The 17,294-nt window shown below is 41.9% G+C and overlaps 1 protein-coding gene across 1 annotated transcript in view; it reads left to right on the top strand.

Annotated features, from left to right (window-relative positions):
* The window catches only part of MYH15 (myosin heavy chain 15), a 138,391-nt gene that overhangs the window by 14,413 nt on the left and 106,684 nt on the right, over positions 1–17,294 (top strand). Inside the window, exons 10-11 of the mRNA XM_037063352.1 lie at positions 9,771–9,874; positions 11,235–11,373. Coding sequence (XP_036919247.1) covers positions 9,771–9,874; positions 11,235–11,373 — 243 coding nt within the window. The remainder of the gene's footprint in view (positions 1–9,770; positions 9,875–11,234; positions 11,374–17,294) is intronic.

The raw sequence follows: 17,294 nt of genomic DNA, 5'->3' as shown, positions 1-17,294 counted from the left end.
GAGAAGTAAATAAGAAAGACAGGTTCCTGCCCTTGTGAGCTTATATTCTAGTATGGAAGACAGGTAACAAACAAACAAATAAATAAATGTAAACTTTCAGAGAATGGGAGGTCTATAAAGAAAAATAAAGGAGGGTGAGAGGGTAGAGTAAACTGGGATTTGGTAGGATAGTGGGTGGTTATATTTTAGCTAGGATGGTCAGGCACAATCTCTCTGAGAAGGCAATGTTTTTCCAGGTACTTGAATGAGGGAGGGAGCAAGTAGACAAAGATTTTCAGTAATGAATTCCAGGGTGAGGGAACAACGAGTCCAAAGGCCCTGAGGCAGAATGCATTTGGTTTGTTCTTAGAATAGGAAATTGATCACTGTGGGTTGGGGAGAGGAGAGGGTCGTGTAGTATGAGGTAGGCGGGTACCAGACCACACAGTGCCTTGCGGGCTAGGGCAGAGAGTTTACATGTTGTTTTAAGGGCTATGGGGAGTCACTGGAAGAGGAGAAGGACAGGCTGAGTGGATTTCAAAGGTATCGCATATGATGTGAGCTACTGAGGACAACAACGATCCCACAGCAGTGGGTGTGGGATGAGATGGAAGGTCCCAGTGAGCAAACTGAGGGGGATCAACACCCCAGCCCGTCATGCTTAGATGACGGATGGCATACCTCTGGCAGTGATTTGACTTTGTGGACTTCAACTCCAAAGTGCCCTCACCAGGTGTGGAAAGCTCTGCAAAGAGGGCAACTGTTTTTGCTATGGACGTGATTAGTGATACAAAAGTAGCAGCTATTCCTCTTCTCACCTTCCTACCACCCAAACCTGGAACAGATGTTCTGCGTCTTCCTTTGATCAGCAGTTGCAAATCTAATCGTCCTGACGTAAATGTTTACGCAGTGCACGGCATTTCGCACATAGGATCTGACGTGGGTACCAGGAGTGACTGCAAGATTTTTCTCCTTTTTGGGAGGTGGGTATCTCTGTTTACTAACACAACAGTCTGATGACTGGGCTGCTGTGGAAAAATGGTTATTTTTTGAAGTGCATCGTCTTGGCACTCAAGGAATTAACAGGAGTGGCTTCAGGTTAGCCAGGCTCAGGGTTTTGTGGCCCTTGGGGGCAGGCCCAGCTACAAAAAACACCCAGAGAAGTGAGCGAGGGGGTGGGGTGGGGTATGTGGTGGTTATAATGGCCCTGAACTCATTTACTTTGAGTGTTTGGGGGCTACTGAAATGATTGCTGCACGAAGCCTGACATCTGCTGGTTCAAGTTAAGGATTGTCAGTTCACCTGTTTTCGATAGGCATTGTCCTTGGGGACATTAAAAAATTCAGAATTCTTTCTATTCATGTTTGCCAAAGAAAAGCTTCAGAGTGCCCTGAGGACTGATACAAGAGGGTACATCTTAGCGATGTGAAGATCACTTTCAACGTTCTCAAAATAGGAGCATTTGTGTAGTACAAAAGAATCAAATACGGAAAAATCTCAGCAGAAAGGCTGGCCACCTACTGAAGAAGCCAAGGAAACGGGGTCATGAGGTACACCAGAGCCAGCCCCTTCCTCATCTCCACATGGCTTGGGACATCCCTTCCCTCCTTTCCTCCATTCACCTAAGGCTGGCCTCTGGTCCAGGCATGGCTAAATCCACTTCCTCAGTTGCCTCAGATATGGCTCCTTGAAATCTTTTATTTCTTAATGCCATCTGTATAGATTGGCCCTGCACATATCTTCCTTTTTCGCTTGTTTTCTTTGACTTCATTTTCTATATATCTATAATAGCCATTTTTGCTATTCCACTGGTGTGCGAACTTTATAGGAGAAGAGCTCAGGAAGCAGGTCCTTGCCCCTTGCAATCCTTGACACTTTGCCTAGTGTTCTGCATTGTTGACAGCCTGTCAAGAGGTATGCCTGACCCTGTCTACTGGTGGCCTGAGTGCCTCTGGGGGATGAAATTGTCAGCATCTGGACCTCCTATTCTGGAGCATCTTCAGCTGCACCCCTTTATCCATGAGGCCTCTCTTGAACTAGTCTATCCTTACCCACTTTCTCTGCACTGTCATTCGTGGGGCACTAGATGTGTTGGTTGTGCGCACTGGGCAACTCCAGCTGCAGACTGTGTGAATGACTCTCTCTGGAGCTGGGCCGTGCATAGTCTCTTTAGCTGTTCGTGCACATCTGAGAAACAGGTAATGATGGGTGCTATGGCAGAGAGCGATAGCTATAAAACCTTACTTGCAATCTAAACTTCTTTTAGCCCAGTGTCAGCTTTGCTCCTTTTCATAGTGAACACAGGTAAATCCTGGAGAACATTCAGCCATGCAGAAAGTAAAATTCAACGTCAGGGTGACATGTAAAACAAAGCCTCGAATGATAAAATACTCACTTCCCACCGCCCCTGACAGGCTCCCCCTCCTTCATGTGCTCATAGTCTAGTCAGCGCTCTTCTGCGTGGGTCCTAATTGGCTGGGCAGTCTCCCCAGTCCTAACAGTGTCTCACAAAAATGCATTGACTTTCTTTTGTTTCTTTTTCTCCCAGGGCCATTTCTCTTGATAGAAATTAAATTAATTAAATAGAAGATCTCTGTTTACGTGACACTCGTTTGAGATAACCTCAATCCTCAAGCCAATTAAAATTCATTGCCCTTGAAAATAAAACTGCGTAAGGCCCAGTGAAGACAGTGCTTTTAGCTGAAGGCCTTTCAGAGTTTCTCAAACACTCATGTGTTTAGTCTGCATACCCTTTGGAGCCTCCACTTCACACTGACAGCATCGGCCCCAGCAAGCGGTTAGGCCGGTGACAGCAGCCATACTCCTGGTTGTAAGGAAAGGAAAGAAAACCCCATTAAATGTGCTTAATGCCTTCTAGAAAGAATGCATCTGGATGCAGAAAGGTGCCGAGGGAGAAGGGTGTATATTGCGCTTGGGCCCACCATTCTTCCTTGCTACTCTAACCGTAGACCAGCTCAAATTGGTCCTCTCCTATTTAACCAAACTTTACACCACTCATGAGTAACACGTGTGGACCCTTAAACTGCCACCCCCTAAAATGCAGCCTCAGACCCTGGATATCAAGACTTGAACTTTCCCTCCTGTCTCCTTACTAGTCAACTTGCAAATAGAGCTCCTTTCATTTTTCAAAAGCTGGTGCCATATTTTTGGCTTCTATGTAGGTGAAGCGTCAAGCCCATGCTTGGAAACAATTTTAGTAGCCACCACCATGGAATTGGTCCTTGTGACTGCCTGCTGGAGGCACTGAAGCCCCTCAGCCTCCCAGCTCCCCCACTCTGCCCCTGCCATGGGGTGTGGGCCCTTGCGCGACTGTGGCCATCTAAACTAGTTTGTGTAGAAGCTTTTTACCGCTGGGTTTCTGCACCATACCACCAATGCCTCCCCACCGCTCTACTTTACCCCTCCCCCCCAATTCTGCAAAGTTCTCCAGGCTCCTCCCTGCTATTTCTGAGAAAAGAAACAGCTCCTGGATAAGATTACTTTCAGGTGAGTGGCCTCATTAAAATGCACTTGTGCCTAAATTACCTGAAAAATCTCTTGGATTGTGGGTTCCAGTCACCCTGGGGAGACAATTGGAAGAAAGGTTACAACTGCTGAGGTCCTCAAAGGTCAGGTTTGAGTCCCAGGGACTTGAATTTCTTTGGAAGAATATTTCATCTACTGTGTCGTGTGCATGTCAGCCTTGTTATAGACTAAAGGTACTGGAGCCCCACATTCACTGCCTTCAAGGTGGAAAGTCATTAACCTGGCTGCCTTAACCTAAGAACTAAAGTTTTGCTGGGGTGACCTATCTTTTATTGTCACTTTGGGTAAATGAATCATAGTGGTATGTCTTTTTGGTCAAGTATGTTTGATAAACTTCTCAGGGTTCAAATTTTAAAGGGTGATTTTTTCTTAGTTTGGAAATGGCATTGGGTTATTCCAGTGAGCCCTTGGAATACCTCAGAGATTTATTCTCTCCTTAGAAAAAAGAAATTTTAAACTAATTGGGATATTAAAATTACATGGGAAGTTTTGTCAAATATAGAAATAATTCTAGTTGTTATCTTAAAATGTTAAATATTGTCATAGTACATGTCACAGAAAAAAACAAATTCCTTTCTCAATGCATTAAAATCAGATTTAAAACTGAAATTGTGGGGAATGTTACAACTGGCTGTAGTCCTTTGGGATGTATTCATCAAAACTGGCCAATATTTAGAAAAATGTGCGCTTTTTTTTTTTTTGTATTATGATGCTGCTTGGCCCCATTATCAGAGTCAGGTGAGAAATGGCTCAAAAATGGGTCTGACACCATTTTTGAGGTTTAGAAGAAAGACTCTGAGGCAGAGGGGACAGCCAAGAAACCTGTCTGGCCTGAGTTAGAGCCAAACGATGATCTAGGTTTTCTATATCTGGCTCCTCCCAAGATTCCTTCCTTCATTCATCAGGGTAAAGGGTGACTTCTTGCGAGTAATGCTGAGGCTTCCACCAAAAATCCTAGGGCCATCAGACTAGCCTTGTACCTTCCTTGCCTGTTAGTCAGAAAGGAAGAGTCTGGTCTCCCCAGGGTATTCAATTTGGCCCAGGGGATCCATTGCCTTTGGCAGGGCAATATCCTTTGAGATGAGTTCCTGCAGTCTGGATGACCAAGATCAACCTAGGGGATTTGTACATGTACACTCCATCCTACTGAGATGATCCTAAAAAGATGAATCTCTTCCTCTGTGCATTTTGGAAGCATCCATGAGGAGGAGCTGGGTAGTGGTGAAGGAACAGAGAACCTCATGCTAGAGCTTTGTTCCAGATGCAGCAGTTTATTCCACAGCTGCTACGAATACGGAAGCCAGGACTGGAGGAAGAGGCTGCGAAAAGAACCGTGAGGTAGAGACACAGCAGGCAGCGGCCAACTGGGACAGTACCACAGCCGGGAGCCCCCACCTTAGACCCTGTCCGAGGCAGAATCTGCACAGCTTAGTGTCTCCAAGGCCAGCCTTGGGCTTAGCCCAGGCCGCAGCGATGCCCGAGCTCCACATGGGAGCCTGCAATAGCCATTGGGATCTGCCTGCCCCTCCCCCACCCCGGCCCAGCCCACTCCCAGCAGAAGCACATGGCTTGCACCAGATAACAGGATTTCATAAAAGGGTTCCAAACAAGGGCCCAAGAAGAACTGATCCACCTTCCTTAAGAGGGTGTTTGAGGCTTACAGCCTGTCATGAGAAAACAAGCTACACCTCCCCCAGCACTTAACCACAATCAATGAAGACCCAGTAGGGCACTTACTGGAAGGAAACAGACAACATGGGTAAGACCCTTCCCAATGTGCATGCATATTGTAAACAGGAGGGGCATTGCAAGGGAGCATGTCCAGATGCCTTCCAAAGATGGGGGAAGGAATTTCCATAAATCAGTGGCCAAGGTTTGTTAGCTGATGGCTTTGCTGCTGAAAATGAAGGGACATTTGAAGGCAGTCTCCAGAGTGGAGCTGAGGGGGCGTAGCTAAGTCTCTGGTCAGGTAGGAAGGGAGTCAGGGGCACAGCAGTGAAGAGGAGGCTCAGAGTGGAGAGGCAGGGAATGGACTGACAGGAATGGAGAAGATAAGGAATAGAGAAGAAAGAGGGGGACAAAGGGCAGAGGAAATGTGAGTGGGTCTCATGGTGTGAAGCAAGAAGTTTTGGGCTGGTGAGAAATGGAAGAAGGCATGCTGGATGGTCAGTGGGCAACAGCAGGAGGTGGGGGGTGGGCCTGAGGTGGAGGAGGAGAAAGCAGACACGTTCGAGGTGACGCAGGAAATGGATGGTAGTATGGTGACAAAAGAAGAGAAGGTGGATTAATCAGAGGTGAAGGAAGAGAAAGTGAAAGTGAAGGAAGAGGTGTATGTAGGTCAGAACAGAAAAGAGGAGGAAATAATGAAGTGTGTAAAAGAAGAAAAGTATTTCCTGAGGACAGGAATGAAGGGTGATTTGAAGATGAAAGAAGAACCTCAGATAGTTCCCCAGTGGGCTCCAGGCAGCAACTGGCCTTGTCGAGGTGTGGAACTTGTGGTATAAAAGAAGCAAACTACAGCTGTCTACATTGTACGCGGTCTTCTCAGTCACCTGACTTAGGAGAAGAGTAGCCCCTTAGACACAAGCTCCAACTGAGCCTCTCTGAAATGTTATATGGGAGACCCTTTCTTAAGACTATTATTGCAATCTTGAAAATGATCACGTTGCAAAAAAATTAGATACCATAAAATATATTCAGTCTCCAGGCACTACTTTATCTGCATTCATGAATATGCCTATTAATGTCTCCTACAGATGTTCCCCTTTTGTAAGCCCAGGAGATTTGGTCCTTCTCAAGACTTGGCAAGCTAAATTAAATGGGCCCTATGAAGTCCTGTTACCCATCTCTAACCCAGACCCCCTCATCCTCTTTATAATTCCCAAGTAGGCAGGAAGGAGGAGGAGAACCCGAGCATCCTAACACCATATAGGCCTGGACACCGAATATTGACTGTCAGCCCCCAATTACACTCCTGAATCCTTGATTACTCTTAAATTACTTTTCAGAGGAAGCAGGGGAGCTGAGATGTCGCCTGGCAAGAAAGAGAAGGTTATCTTGAAAGCAGACAGCTTCTGCTCAAGAGTCCAGACCAGGGCTATATAAACCTAAATTCTTATGAGTTGCTATTGTTTTGGTTGTGATATTTGCTTGTATAGTTCTAGTATTCCACTTCCTTATGCTGACTTGCATTTTTCCTGACTTACTATGTCCCTTATCAGTAGGCATTAACTAGAGTGGTTATGCCCCATTCCCCAAGATTGAGGAATAAACAACAAAAATGGGGGATTGGTGATCGTAGACAGCTCAAACTGGTCCTATTCTGTTTAACAAGACCTGGAACAAAAGTTTTCACCACTCACAAGTAACACTTGTGAGCTTATAAATTGCTACTACCCTTAAAAGCCCACCCCAAAATCCAGATCAGTAACACAGATTTGAACTTTGCCTCCTGTGTTCTTGCCAGTCGACTTACAAATAGTGCTTCTTTTTTGGTTTTACTTGATTTTTTAAATTGTCATTTTGGTGGAAATTTTGGAAGCTTTAGTACCACTATTTCCTAGTCTTTTATATTATGTGACTTTTTAGTAGTTTTTGTTGTACTTTTTTTTCCATTACCATTTATCACTTTTATACCCTCTTCTACTTCCTCCCACTCCCCTTCCCCCCCTCCCCCTCCCCCCAGTGCTCCTTTCTTTGCTCTAAAACCAGTGCTATAATCTTGGCTTCTATGTGTTTTGGGGCTGCAAGCCCTTCCTCAGTAATACTACCAGCCCTCTGCTGAATTGTAACTCCTTCCTCCTCCTGGCCCCATAGTTCTCACCCACACGGTACCCCGCCCTCATCATCCCTGCTGTCTCCTTCAGCGCTTATCCAAGTGAGCCTGCTTGGACAGGACAAGACCCTCCTTCTGTCTATGACAAAGGAGGAAATGGAATCCCATAATAGTTTTAGACATAGGTTTGAGTAGGTAAGTGACATAGTGTAACAGAAATATTAGAGACTATGTTCTAAATTCAATTTATCATTAACTGATGATGAGCAAGTATGTAAGCCTTTCTAGACTATTTTCCTATATTTAACATAGAGAAAACAATGCCAAACACAGCACCTTTGACCTTTATGGTTGGGATGAAAATGATCAAAAATGATGTAAATATGAAGCTAAATGAAAAGTATATAAAGGTCGCAATTTAGAATGATCTATAAGGTAATTCTTGACAAAATAATCTTGGAAAAATAAATTTTTTAAAAAATGAGTCAGCCAACTGAAAGATGCCTTCAACCCTTAAAACAAAGCAGCATTCCCTGCACTGTTCAGCTGTGTGGTCCTCAGCATTCTTGAGGAAAAGGACTTTTATTTCTGTATCTTTACCTCCTTCCATGCCATTTCTCTCAGCCATGACAGAGGAACAAGATTAAATAAATGCTTTGATTTGAAAGACGTGGAAGTGATGTCTGCATTTGAGCTGTGAAGGAGGTGAAAGGGCAGGATGTCCTGACGCCTGGGTGTCTGGCCTGGATAGGGTTTGACACTCACCGTCATAGGGGGCCACTTGAGCTATTTCAGGCTCCTGGCGTTGAAATGTCTAATGGGAAATTGGAGATGTGGGTCTGGCTCTCAGAAAATACATATGGATTTGAGAGTCATTAGGAAAGCCATCAATGAACCTTGCAGTAGAGTGTATAGGAATATCTTGACTTTTAGAGGGTGACAGTATTTGACACGGCTGGTTAGTCTCCCTGCCTTGCAAATCTCTCTCTTGGCTTCCAGGACACCTCCCTCACTTGTTTCCTTTCTAAATCTTGGGTATTTCTTTGTGGGTGGCTTCCTCTCTTTCATCTTTCCCATGAGTGTCCTGGGGCTCGGTGCTTGGATCTGTCTTGTAGTGATAGATCATGTAGATTGATGGCTTTAAAGATCATTTCTACTCGTGATTTCCAAAGTTTGATCATGGGTCCAGACTTCTCTCCAGTTGTCTAGAATTGTAGCTCACTGACTCTCTTATAGCTTCACTTGGTTTGGAGAAGAATCAATTTATATGAGTGTTTTTATGATAAAGTTTACTTGTTACTGGCCTTTTAGTTCTATTGTAGCACTATTTTTTTGAGAATTTTCTACAGTGTAAAATGACATAATCATAGATTGCTATGGTTTAGGCTGTTTGTACAGTAAAACTGTGGGTTTTAAATGCTTGGGGAAATTTGTATGGGAAAAAGAGATACACAGAAAAATCTCTAACAAGGTTCACGTGCATGCCCAAGATCCTCTGAGATTTCAGTGAGTAAATTTCCTTTTACCTTTCACAAAAATAAAATAATATAATAGAAATATTTCCCTAGTATTTTATAGGATGGTTTATGCTCTTTATGACTTATTTCACTCAGCATAATTATTTTGAATAATAACCCATATGCAACAGTTTAACTGTTGACAGACATTTGGGTTGTTTCCAAAGAGAGCTGGTAGGAACAACTGCACAGTGGCCCAGTTTTTTCTTCCTGAGATTTTGGGTTCAAGATAACAGAGCTTCACGTCACTGAGTGATAAATAGAAAAATCAGATCAGCTCAAAGAAAATTCCTTCAGAGCGTGTGTGTGGCATTAAGAGTTATGTGATTTGGCCAAGTCAGTTGCTGAAGTGCTCCTGACAGCTGGCCTTGACTTTGGCCTGCATCGAGTTTCCTGACTAAGTGAATCATGTCAGGAGTCTTAGACATGTGAGAGGAGCAGCACTGAACACAGTAGCTGATGCATGGGTTTCTTGACAGACAGACTCAGCCTCCTAATAGGGAGGACATGCCGTGACAGGATTATACTGCTAATGCTCCTGGAGTGCTGACCTCAGGGTCTGCTTGCTTCCTAGCCTTTGAAGCTCAAGCGCATTATACTTATAATTTCATAAAGCATGTTTTGTTCTTCAGCTCTCAACCACGCATCCAAGCCAAATTCCTGTTTTCAAAGTTTTGCCAACACATTATCTATTTTCTTTCACACCAATTCAAGCTGCTGCCATTGAATCAGCTTTCAGATTTGGCCTGCCTGATCCTGGGAGGTGTTACCACATGACTGACAAGTTAGTAGAGGGCAAAAATTGATTGCAGAGCTTTGGATATTTAATATTGGTTTATTTTGGCTTGATTGTGAGTATATTATAAGCTCTAAAACTGTGAATATTGGTCAATTATTTTCTATAGCTCCATGGGTTTCTTTAAACTGTTTAACTGGTGGTTTGCCCACTGCAGATGTGCTCCTGGTGTCTGAAAACCCTTCTGACTTCCACATTTGCTGTCATGGAGCAGTGGCTGTGGAGAGCTTGGATGATGCTGACCAGCTGCTGGCCACGGATGTAAGGCGTGTTTGTTATCAAAACAAAGTCTGGCAACACCAATGAGAAATGAAAGAAAGCATCTTAGATCTCCATTCTCTGAAAGGGTCCCGGGGAAGTGACCTTTCTTCTCCTGGAGATGGAGAGGAGAAGGAGGCCCTCCAGGGCTGCTTCTGTCCAAAGTTTACTTATTTCTTACAACAATGCACATTGTTTATATATTGTAGTAACTTTGGGACAAGTAGAAAAGTAGGAAGATGTTTTGACTAAATGGCAACTGCTGTTTTTTATGTCAAATATGCATATGTTACATGTACCTGTGTATATATGTGTGTGTATAGATGGACACATATGTATATGACTTTATAGTCTTTATTCTTTTTTTCTATCTGGGTTGCTATCTTTTATTTTTAAACAAAAGATTATAATCATACTATGTATATATTTGGTATATAGAGTTTACTTTTTCAGTTAATGTTATAATATATGTTTTCAGTATTATGAACTCTTCATGACCATTTATTTGGATATTTAATATTTTAACAGGCATTTGTCCTATCATTTTTTAGCCATTCTCCTAATATTAGAAACAAGGCTTTTCATTTGTTTATTTTGTTTTGTGCTGTGGTGAATATCTTTGAAGGTAAGTGCTTTTTCCATTTATCAGATTCATGTTATGCTAGATTCTTACAAGTGAAATTACTAGGTAAGGATTATAATAGAATATAAAATAGGGACTGTATTTTTATAGTCTGTTTACGTGTATTCTAAGTTCACCACTGGAAAGATTGTACCAATTTTCACCTTCCTATAGCAGAAGATGGAAATTGGTACACATCTTACCATGTGCAGTGACTTCTTAGGATACAGTTCTTTGATGAAATGGGTGGGTGTTTTTTCTTTAACACTTCCTTTCACCAGCCTCTGAAATGTGTCAGCTCTGGAATAAAGTTGGGAGAACATATGGAATCCCAGAAATAAGCAACCCATCAGATATAGAACTATTTTTTGCCATAACCATGAAAAAGAAAATAACTTACCTATATAGCCAGTTAATGATTCTGATTTCTGGAAGGGAGAGGAGGGACACAGGGCATCAAGAAAATTTCTCAAACTACTGGAAATTAAACAAGCCAAGTCTGTTGTCTTCTTAATTCCTGTTTAAAGGGATCAGTAGACGTGGGTGACCAAGTGCCAGCAGGGCCGATGGGAGCTTCGTAGGGAGCTGTTACACTGCGGGGCTATGGTGACCTGTCCAATTCCTTCTGGAGCCCACAGCCCACGGAGTCTAGGGGACTGGGACACACGGAGTGGGGGGAGTGAGTTGCTACCACAGCCATTAGGCAAAGGAAGACAGGGCCATCTGTTTCTCTCTGTACAGCAAGCCATGGACATCTTGGGCTTTCTTCCCGAAGAGAAGTATGGATCCTATAAACTCACTGGGGCCATCATGCACTTAGGAAACATGAAGTTTAAACAGAAACCCAGAGAAGAGCAAGTGGAAGCAGAAGGCACAGAAAGTAAGAATCACTTTGAAGTCATGACATACACTTCAGATCCTTGACCCCAGGCCTACCCCCCTTTCCTAACGGTTGACCTCTCCTCTTGGTTTTTGAAAAAATGTTGAAATTAATCAACAATCTCCCTCCGTTGCTATTCCTCAAAATTGTTCTCTTCGCCACCATGCTGATGTGGAATCCTTGAATGTCAGAATAAGTAGCACTTCTTAATTATTGAGGATGCCAGTAAACCTGTTAAACTTGGGTAACACACTGGGACATCGCCCGCCTTCAGCACACAGACCACTGATAACAACGGAAGGGGAGAAACAGACCAATCACCATAAATGTAGTACATGATGTAATGGAGGTGTGAGCCAAGAGTTTCAGAATTTCAAAGGCAAAGTTTTCACGGGACAGAGACTATGATGGCTTCATTTCTTTGTTTTTTATTCACATTTTAAAAATCTATAGTCTTGCCTGCTTATCAAAAAGATTTGAGGCATTTTTCAGTGAATGACCTGTTTTAGAATACTCATTAAAGTGGAAAATCACAGTTATGAAGAGAAGGAAGCAGAGTTGTTGTAATTTTCATTTAATATTTACATTTCTGGCAACCGAAACAAAGAAGAAAACTCACTCAAATCCTTCAACAAATAATTTTTAATAAAGTTCATGTTTTTAATTATGGTGAAATACACATAACATAAAATTTTCTATTTTGACTGTTTTTAGGTATAGTGCCATTTTACAGGTTAGCGTCACTAGGCATCCTCACACTGTGCACAGCCATCACCACTGTCCATCCCCAGAAAGTGTCCGCCATCCCAAACCAAAACTCCCCCCCTGTTAAATGATAACTCCCCATTTACCCCTCCCCTAGCCCCTGGCAACCGTTATTCTGCTTTCTGTCTCTCTGAATTTGAGCACTCTAGATACGTCATGTAAGTGGAATCATACAATATTTGTGGGGGGTTTTTTCGGTCTGGCTCATTTCCCTTAGCATAATGTCTTTAAGACTTTAAGATTTACCCATGTTGTATGTGTCAGTATTTCATTCCTTTTGAAGTGTGAGTAATAGTTTGTTCTATGTGCACGCCATGTTTTGTTCATCTGGTCATCCACTGATGGGCACTTCAGCCATTCCCACTTTTCACTGCTGGGAAAGGATCTGTTCCTAGTTCCACTTGCATCATACTTGCTTTCTTGATCTCTTCTGCAGTGCTTCCACTGACGGACTTGATATTTTTGCTTGTGTGTTATTTACTCTCATGAATTATAAATTCCTTGATGCCAGAGATTTTTGTCTTGTTTAGCTCTCTTCTTACTATAGAATCTAGAACCAGGGCCTTGCACATAGCAAATGCTTAGTAAACTTTGCTCAATAAATTAAAGAAATGTGCCCTGGCTGGTGTGGTTTAGTGGATTAAGTACCAGACCGTGAACCAAAGGGTCTCCAGTTCGATTCCCAGCCAGGGCACGTGCCTGGGTTATGGGCCAGGTCCCCAGTAAGGGGGCTGTGTAAGAGGCAACCACACATTGACGTTTCTCTCCCTCTCTTTCCCCTCCCTTCCCCTCTCTCTAAAAATAAATAAATAAAACCTTTTTTAAAAGTAATGAAATGTGAACAACTCAGAAACCATATACCAATGCTTCATAAAAAATTATTGAGTGTTATTATCATAACTCCTCTTTCAGTCAGGTGTGGACTGACAAAACTGGTTTTTTTTCTTTCTGAGTATTTGGTTGTTCACGGATGAGATTAAACTGGGAGAAAATTGTGAAGTTCGAAACAATTGTCTTTTGCTTTTCTCAGCCTCCTTACCTGTTTTCAGGTTAAGTCAGACTTTGTTCTCTCCATCTTCTTGACTTCAAAATGTACGTACTTACAAACCCAAGTATTCTGGAGAATACTTGTCAAAGTTGGCTTTGTATTGGAATCGCTGGGGAGTTTGTCAATTGACACTCAGGCCTCACCCAGACCAAAGAAAATGGGCCTGGGGGTGGGTGAGTCAGCAGTGTTTGAGGTGACCCCTAGGTTCAGTGAAGGTTGAGGACCATTGCAGTAAGGACTCTGCTCTCCCACATTTATGTGTAGCAGAATCACTTGGAGAACATGATGAAAATAGGCCCAGACCCTAATCTCCTTCAGGGAGCTAGTCTTTTGGTTCTGCAGTAGCTCTCCAGGCTACTCTGATCCACACCAATGTAAGAGAACCCCTGCTCTGCCTACGTGTTACCCTCACCTCCAGGCTCAGATCATACTGCCTAGTTACACCCCGGGGGTGTGTTCACACATCCTGAAGGAATGGTGATTCTTGATGGGGATATCAGAAAGTATCTTTCTGGACCACATCAGGTCACGTGAGGAAAATATGTTTACAGACATTGATTGCTTTGTTTGCAAAAGCATCTTCTGAAGGTCAGATGGACTTTTATTCACAAATTTAACTATTTTCATCTTAATTGTAAAACTATAAATCTTAGTGCAAATAAAGTAATTTATTTTTATAACATGATGAGCACTGTTGTTTTCTGTCAAAAAAAAAAAGTAGAGAACATGTGTGATATGTAACAAACACCTGGGGGACAAGTGCCAGACAGGCTGGTCCCCTGGGGACGCTCCACTGCTTCTGCAGTGGGTGAGAAATACTTCCGTAGTGGTGGATGCTATTTCTGTTAGAGCTTACGGTGGGATGCCATCCAGAAAAATTGGGGGTGTTTTTGTTAATGGATAGAAATATACTCAAAGGACTGTTCTTAACACTAGAAAAATGGTGTATGAATTTGAGACTGTTATTACCTATAATGTCCACCTGAATGCTTCCAAACCTTAGAAAACTAGACTCCTGTCTCTTTTCTTTTTCCTGGACAGATATTGTGGAATTGTTCATTTTTCACATTGTTGGTTACTGTTCATCTCCACTCAGATTCATCAGGCATGTTGTACTTCTCGCTTTCTTTTCAAATATCTTCATGTCACGTTACACGGTGTCTTCCAGTTTAAAAACTCTCCGGTTCTGACGCACTAGATTCTCAACTTGAAGTAATCAGTCCTTCGTGTGCAAGCATGGCACTCTGAGCAGGAATATCTCAGCCTAGGTGGGCATGTCTGCCTGAGTTTTGATTTTTCCATTTATTTTCCCAAACAGGCTTTGCATTTTGAAAGGTTTCATAGCAACCGAGTACCTAGACCATTATCACTGACACAGGGTGGGTGTATAGCTTGCAGAAATGTATGTGTAAGACGTATTGATTTTAGTTAACAAGGAAATCAAACATTTCAAGCTTTTCAAGTCTTCGTGAAAAACTTAAAGGCCCACAAAAAGGAAGTGGATATTGTTAATGATGGTGTACAGCTCTCTAATTGCGTGTGTGCGTGCATGTGTTTTACTTGCCCCGTTTGTGGTTATCGCTCAGGAAATTTTGTGCTTCTTAGTAAAGTGAGGAAAGACTGCATTTTTCTATCACAAAACGTTATTTTATAGACTGACTGCATTTGATATACTAGTATTGTATATGTCAGGATTCATTTAAAATGGGAGACGTAGCAGGGAGATTTCAGAGGAGTGAAATATTACTTTTGTTTGATAACTGAAAAAATATACAATTTGAATGTGCTTATAACATTTCACCTGTGGCATTCTTGTTGTAAGGGTTTTTTTAAACACCTGATGTGATACGTGTCTATTTACTTTTCCTTTTGATAACACTCTTCTCCACTTCTGTCCTTAGAAAATAGAAACTGGTTTACGCAAGTGCAATTGTATGGGTTGCAAGTATTCTTGTTGGGCAGCAGAGGGCACTATGGCACAAACAGAGGCTTCTGGAAAAGGAATGGTTTTTAACACAGTACTGGGCAATTGGCCTGGCTTCTGTTGATTATTGGTTCTCTTGAATGATCAAATTACAAGTCCCTGTTTCATTGAAAGAATCTATAAGTATATATATAGGAGGGAGAAATGGGCAAATAATAAAGATGAAATATTCCATGTCCTTCAGATAAACATTTCTTTTTAGAGATTCTTTTTAAAAATAAGCTATAATTTACACACAACAAATCCCCCCTTTTAAATATAAAGTTTAGTGAGATTTAATGTATGCAGAGGTTGTATAACCATCATCACCATCTAATTCTAGAACACTTCATTACTCCCAAAAGAAACCCTGTGCACTAGAGTAGTTATTCCCCATGCCCTTCTCTCCCTAGAGATTGTAGCCTCTGCAACAACAAATCTTTTTATCTATATGGATTGGTCTTTTCTGGACAGGTCGTGAAAATGGAATCATATATACATGAGTTTTTGTGTCCATCTTCTTTCATGTAGCATAATATTTTCAAGTTTCATCCATGTTGTAGCTCCATCAATACTTCATTTCTTTTTATGGCTGAAAAATGTTTCATTGTATTTATATACAGAATTTGTTTATCCACTCATCCACTGATGAACGTTTGGGCATTTCTACTTTTTTGGCTATTATGAATAATGCTGCTAGAAACATTTGCATATAATTTATGTGTTTGTGTGTGTGTGAATATATGTTTTCATTTCTATTGGCTATGTAACCTAGATGTGTGATTTCTGGGTCTAGAATAACTCTGGATTGTTTTTTTTATTTTTGAGCTATTTTAAAAAAATTGTTGTTCAAGTACAGTTGTCTCCATTGTCCCTCCACAACCCGCCCCCCTCAGGCATCCCCGCCTCTCTTCCCTGATCTCACCACCCCTTGGTTTTGTCCATGTGTCCTTTATACACGTTCCTGGAAACCCTTCCCCACCCCCACCCCCCCATTATCCTCTCCCAACTTCCTTCTGGTTACTGTCAGTTTGCTCTCAATTTCAATGTCTCTGCTTATATTTTGCTTACTTGTTGGTTTTGTTAATTAGGTTCCACTTATAGGTGAGATCGTATGGTATTTGTCTTTCACTACCTGGCTTATTTCACTCAGCATAATGCTTTCCAGTTCCATCCACGCTATTGCAAATGGTAGTTCTTTCTTTCTGCTGCATAGTTTTCCATTGTGTAAATGTTCCACAGGTGTTTTTTTTCCACTCATTTATTGATGGGCACTTAGGTTGCTTCCAGCATTTTTCTATTGTAAATTGTGCTGCTATGAACATACTGGGGTGCATAGGTCCTTTCAGACTGGTATTTCAGGGTTCTTAGGATATAATCCCAGAAATGGAATTTCCAGGTCAAAAGGCAGTTGCATTTTTAGTTTTCTGAGGAATTTCCATAGTGTTTTCCACAGTGGCTACACCAGTCTGCATCCCCACTAACAGTGCACTAAGATTCTCTTTTCTCTACAACTTTGCCAGCACTTGTTGTTTGTTGATTTGTTTATGGTGGCCATTCTGACTGGTGTGAAGTGGTATCTCATTGTGGTTTTAATTTGTAACTCTCTAATAGCTAGTGATGCTGAGCATCTTTTCACATGTCTCTGGGCCCTCCGTATGTCCTCCTTGAAGAAGTATCTGCTCAAGTCTTTTGCCTATTTTTTAATTGGGTTGTTTGTGTTCCTGGAGTGGAGTCATGTGAATTCTTTATATATTCTGTTTACCTTTTGAGTAGCTTCCAAAGTAATTTCCACAGCAACTATACTGTGTTACACTCTAACCAGCAGTGTATGCGGGTTCCAATTTCTCTACACCTTCACCAACACTTATTCTGTTTTTTTGTTTGTTAATAGCCATTCTAGTTGCTGTGAAGCAGCGTTTCATATGGTTTTGATTTGCATTTCCAAGAAATAGAGTCTTAAATATTTAGGGTTCATGTAATTATTTGAAAACTGTAATCTAATTTGCTACATCAGTTTAAACATACTATCCTTTCATCCTCTGGATAGCATTCGACTATAATAGAATAAAATTTAACAGTATTTTTCCTTCCCCTCTTCCTCTCTCCTCCCTCCCTCCTTCTCTTCCTTCCTTCCTCTGACAG

This window comes from Sturnira hondurensis, unplaced genomic scaffold (genome assembly GCF_014824575.4).
Source record: "Sturnira hondurensis isolate 20B ecotype Veracruz unplaced genomic scaffold, ASM1482457v3 Scaffold0014432, whole genome shotgun sequence".
Taxonomy (NCBI): domain Eukaryota; kingdom Metazoa; phylum Chordata; class Mammalia; order Chiroptera; family Phyllostomidae; genus Sturnira; species Sturnira hondurensis.
The sequence above is the reverse complement of the archived record's forward strand: the minus strand, read 5'-3'. Positions and strand labels throughout refer to the sequence as shown.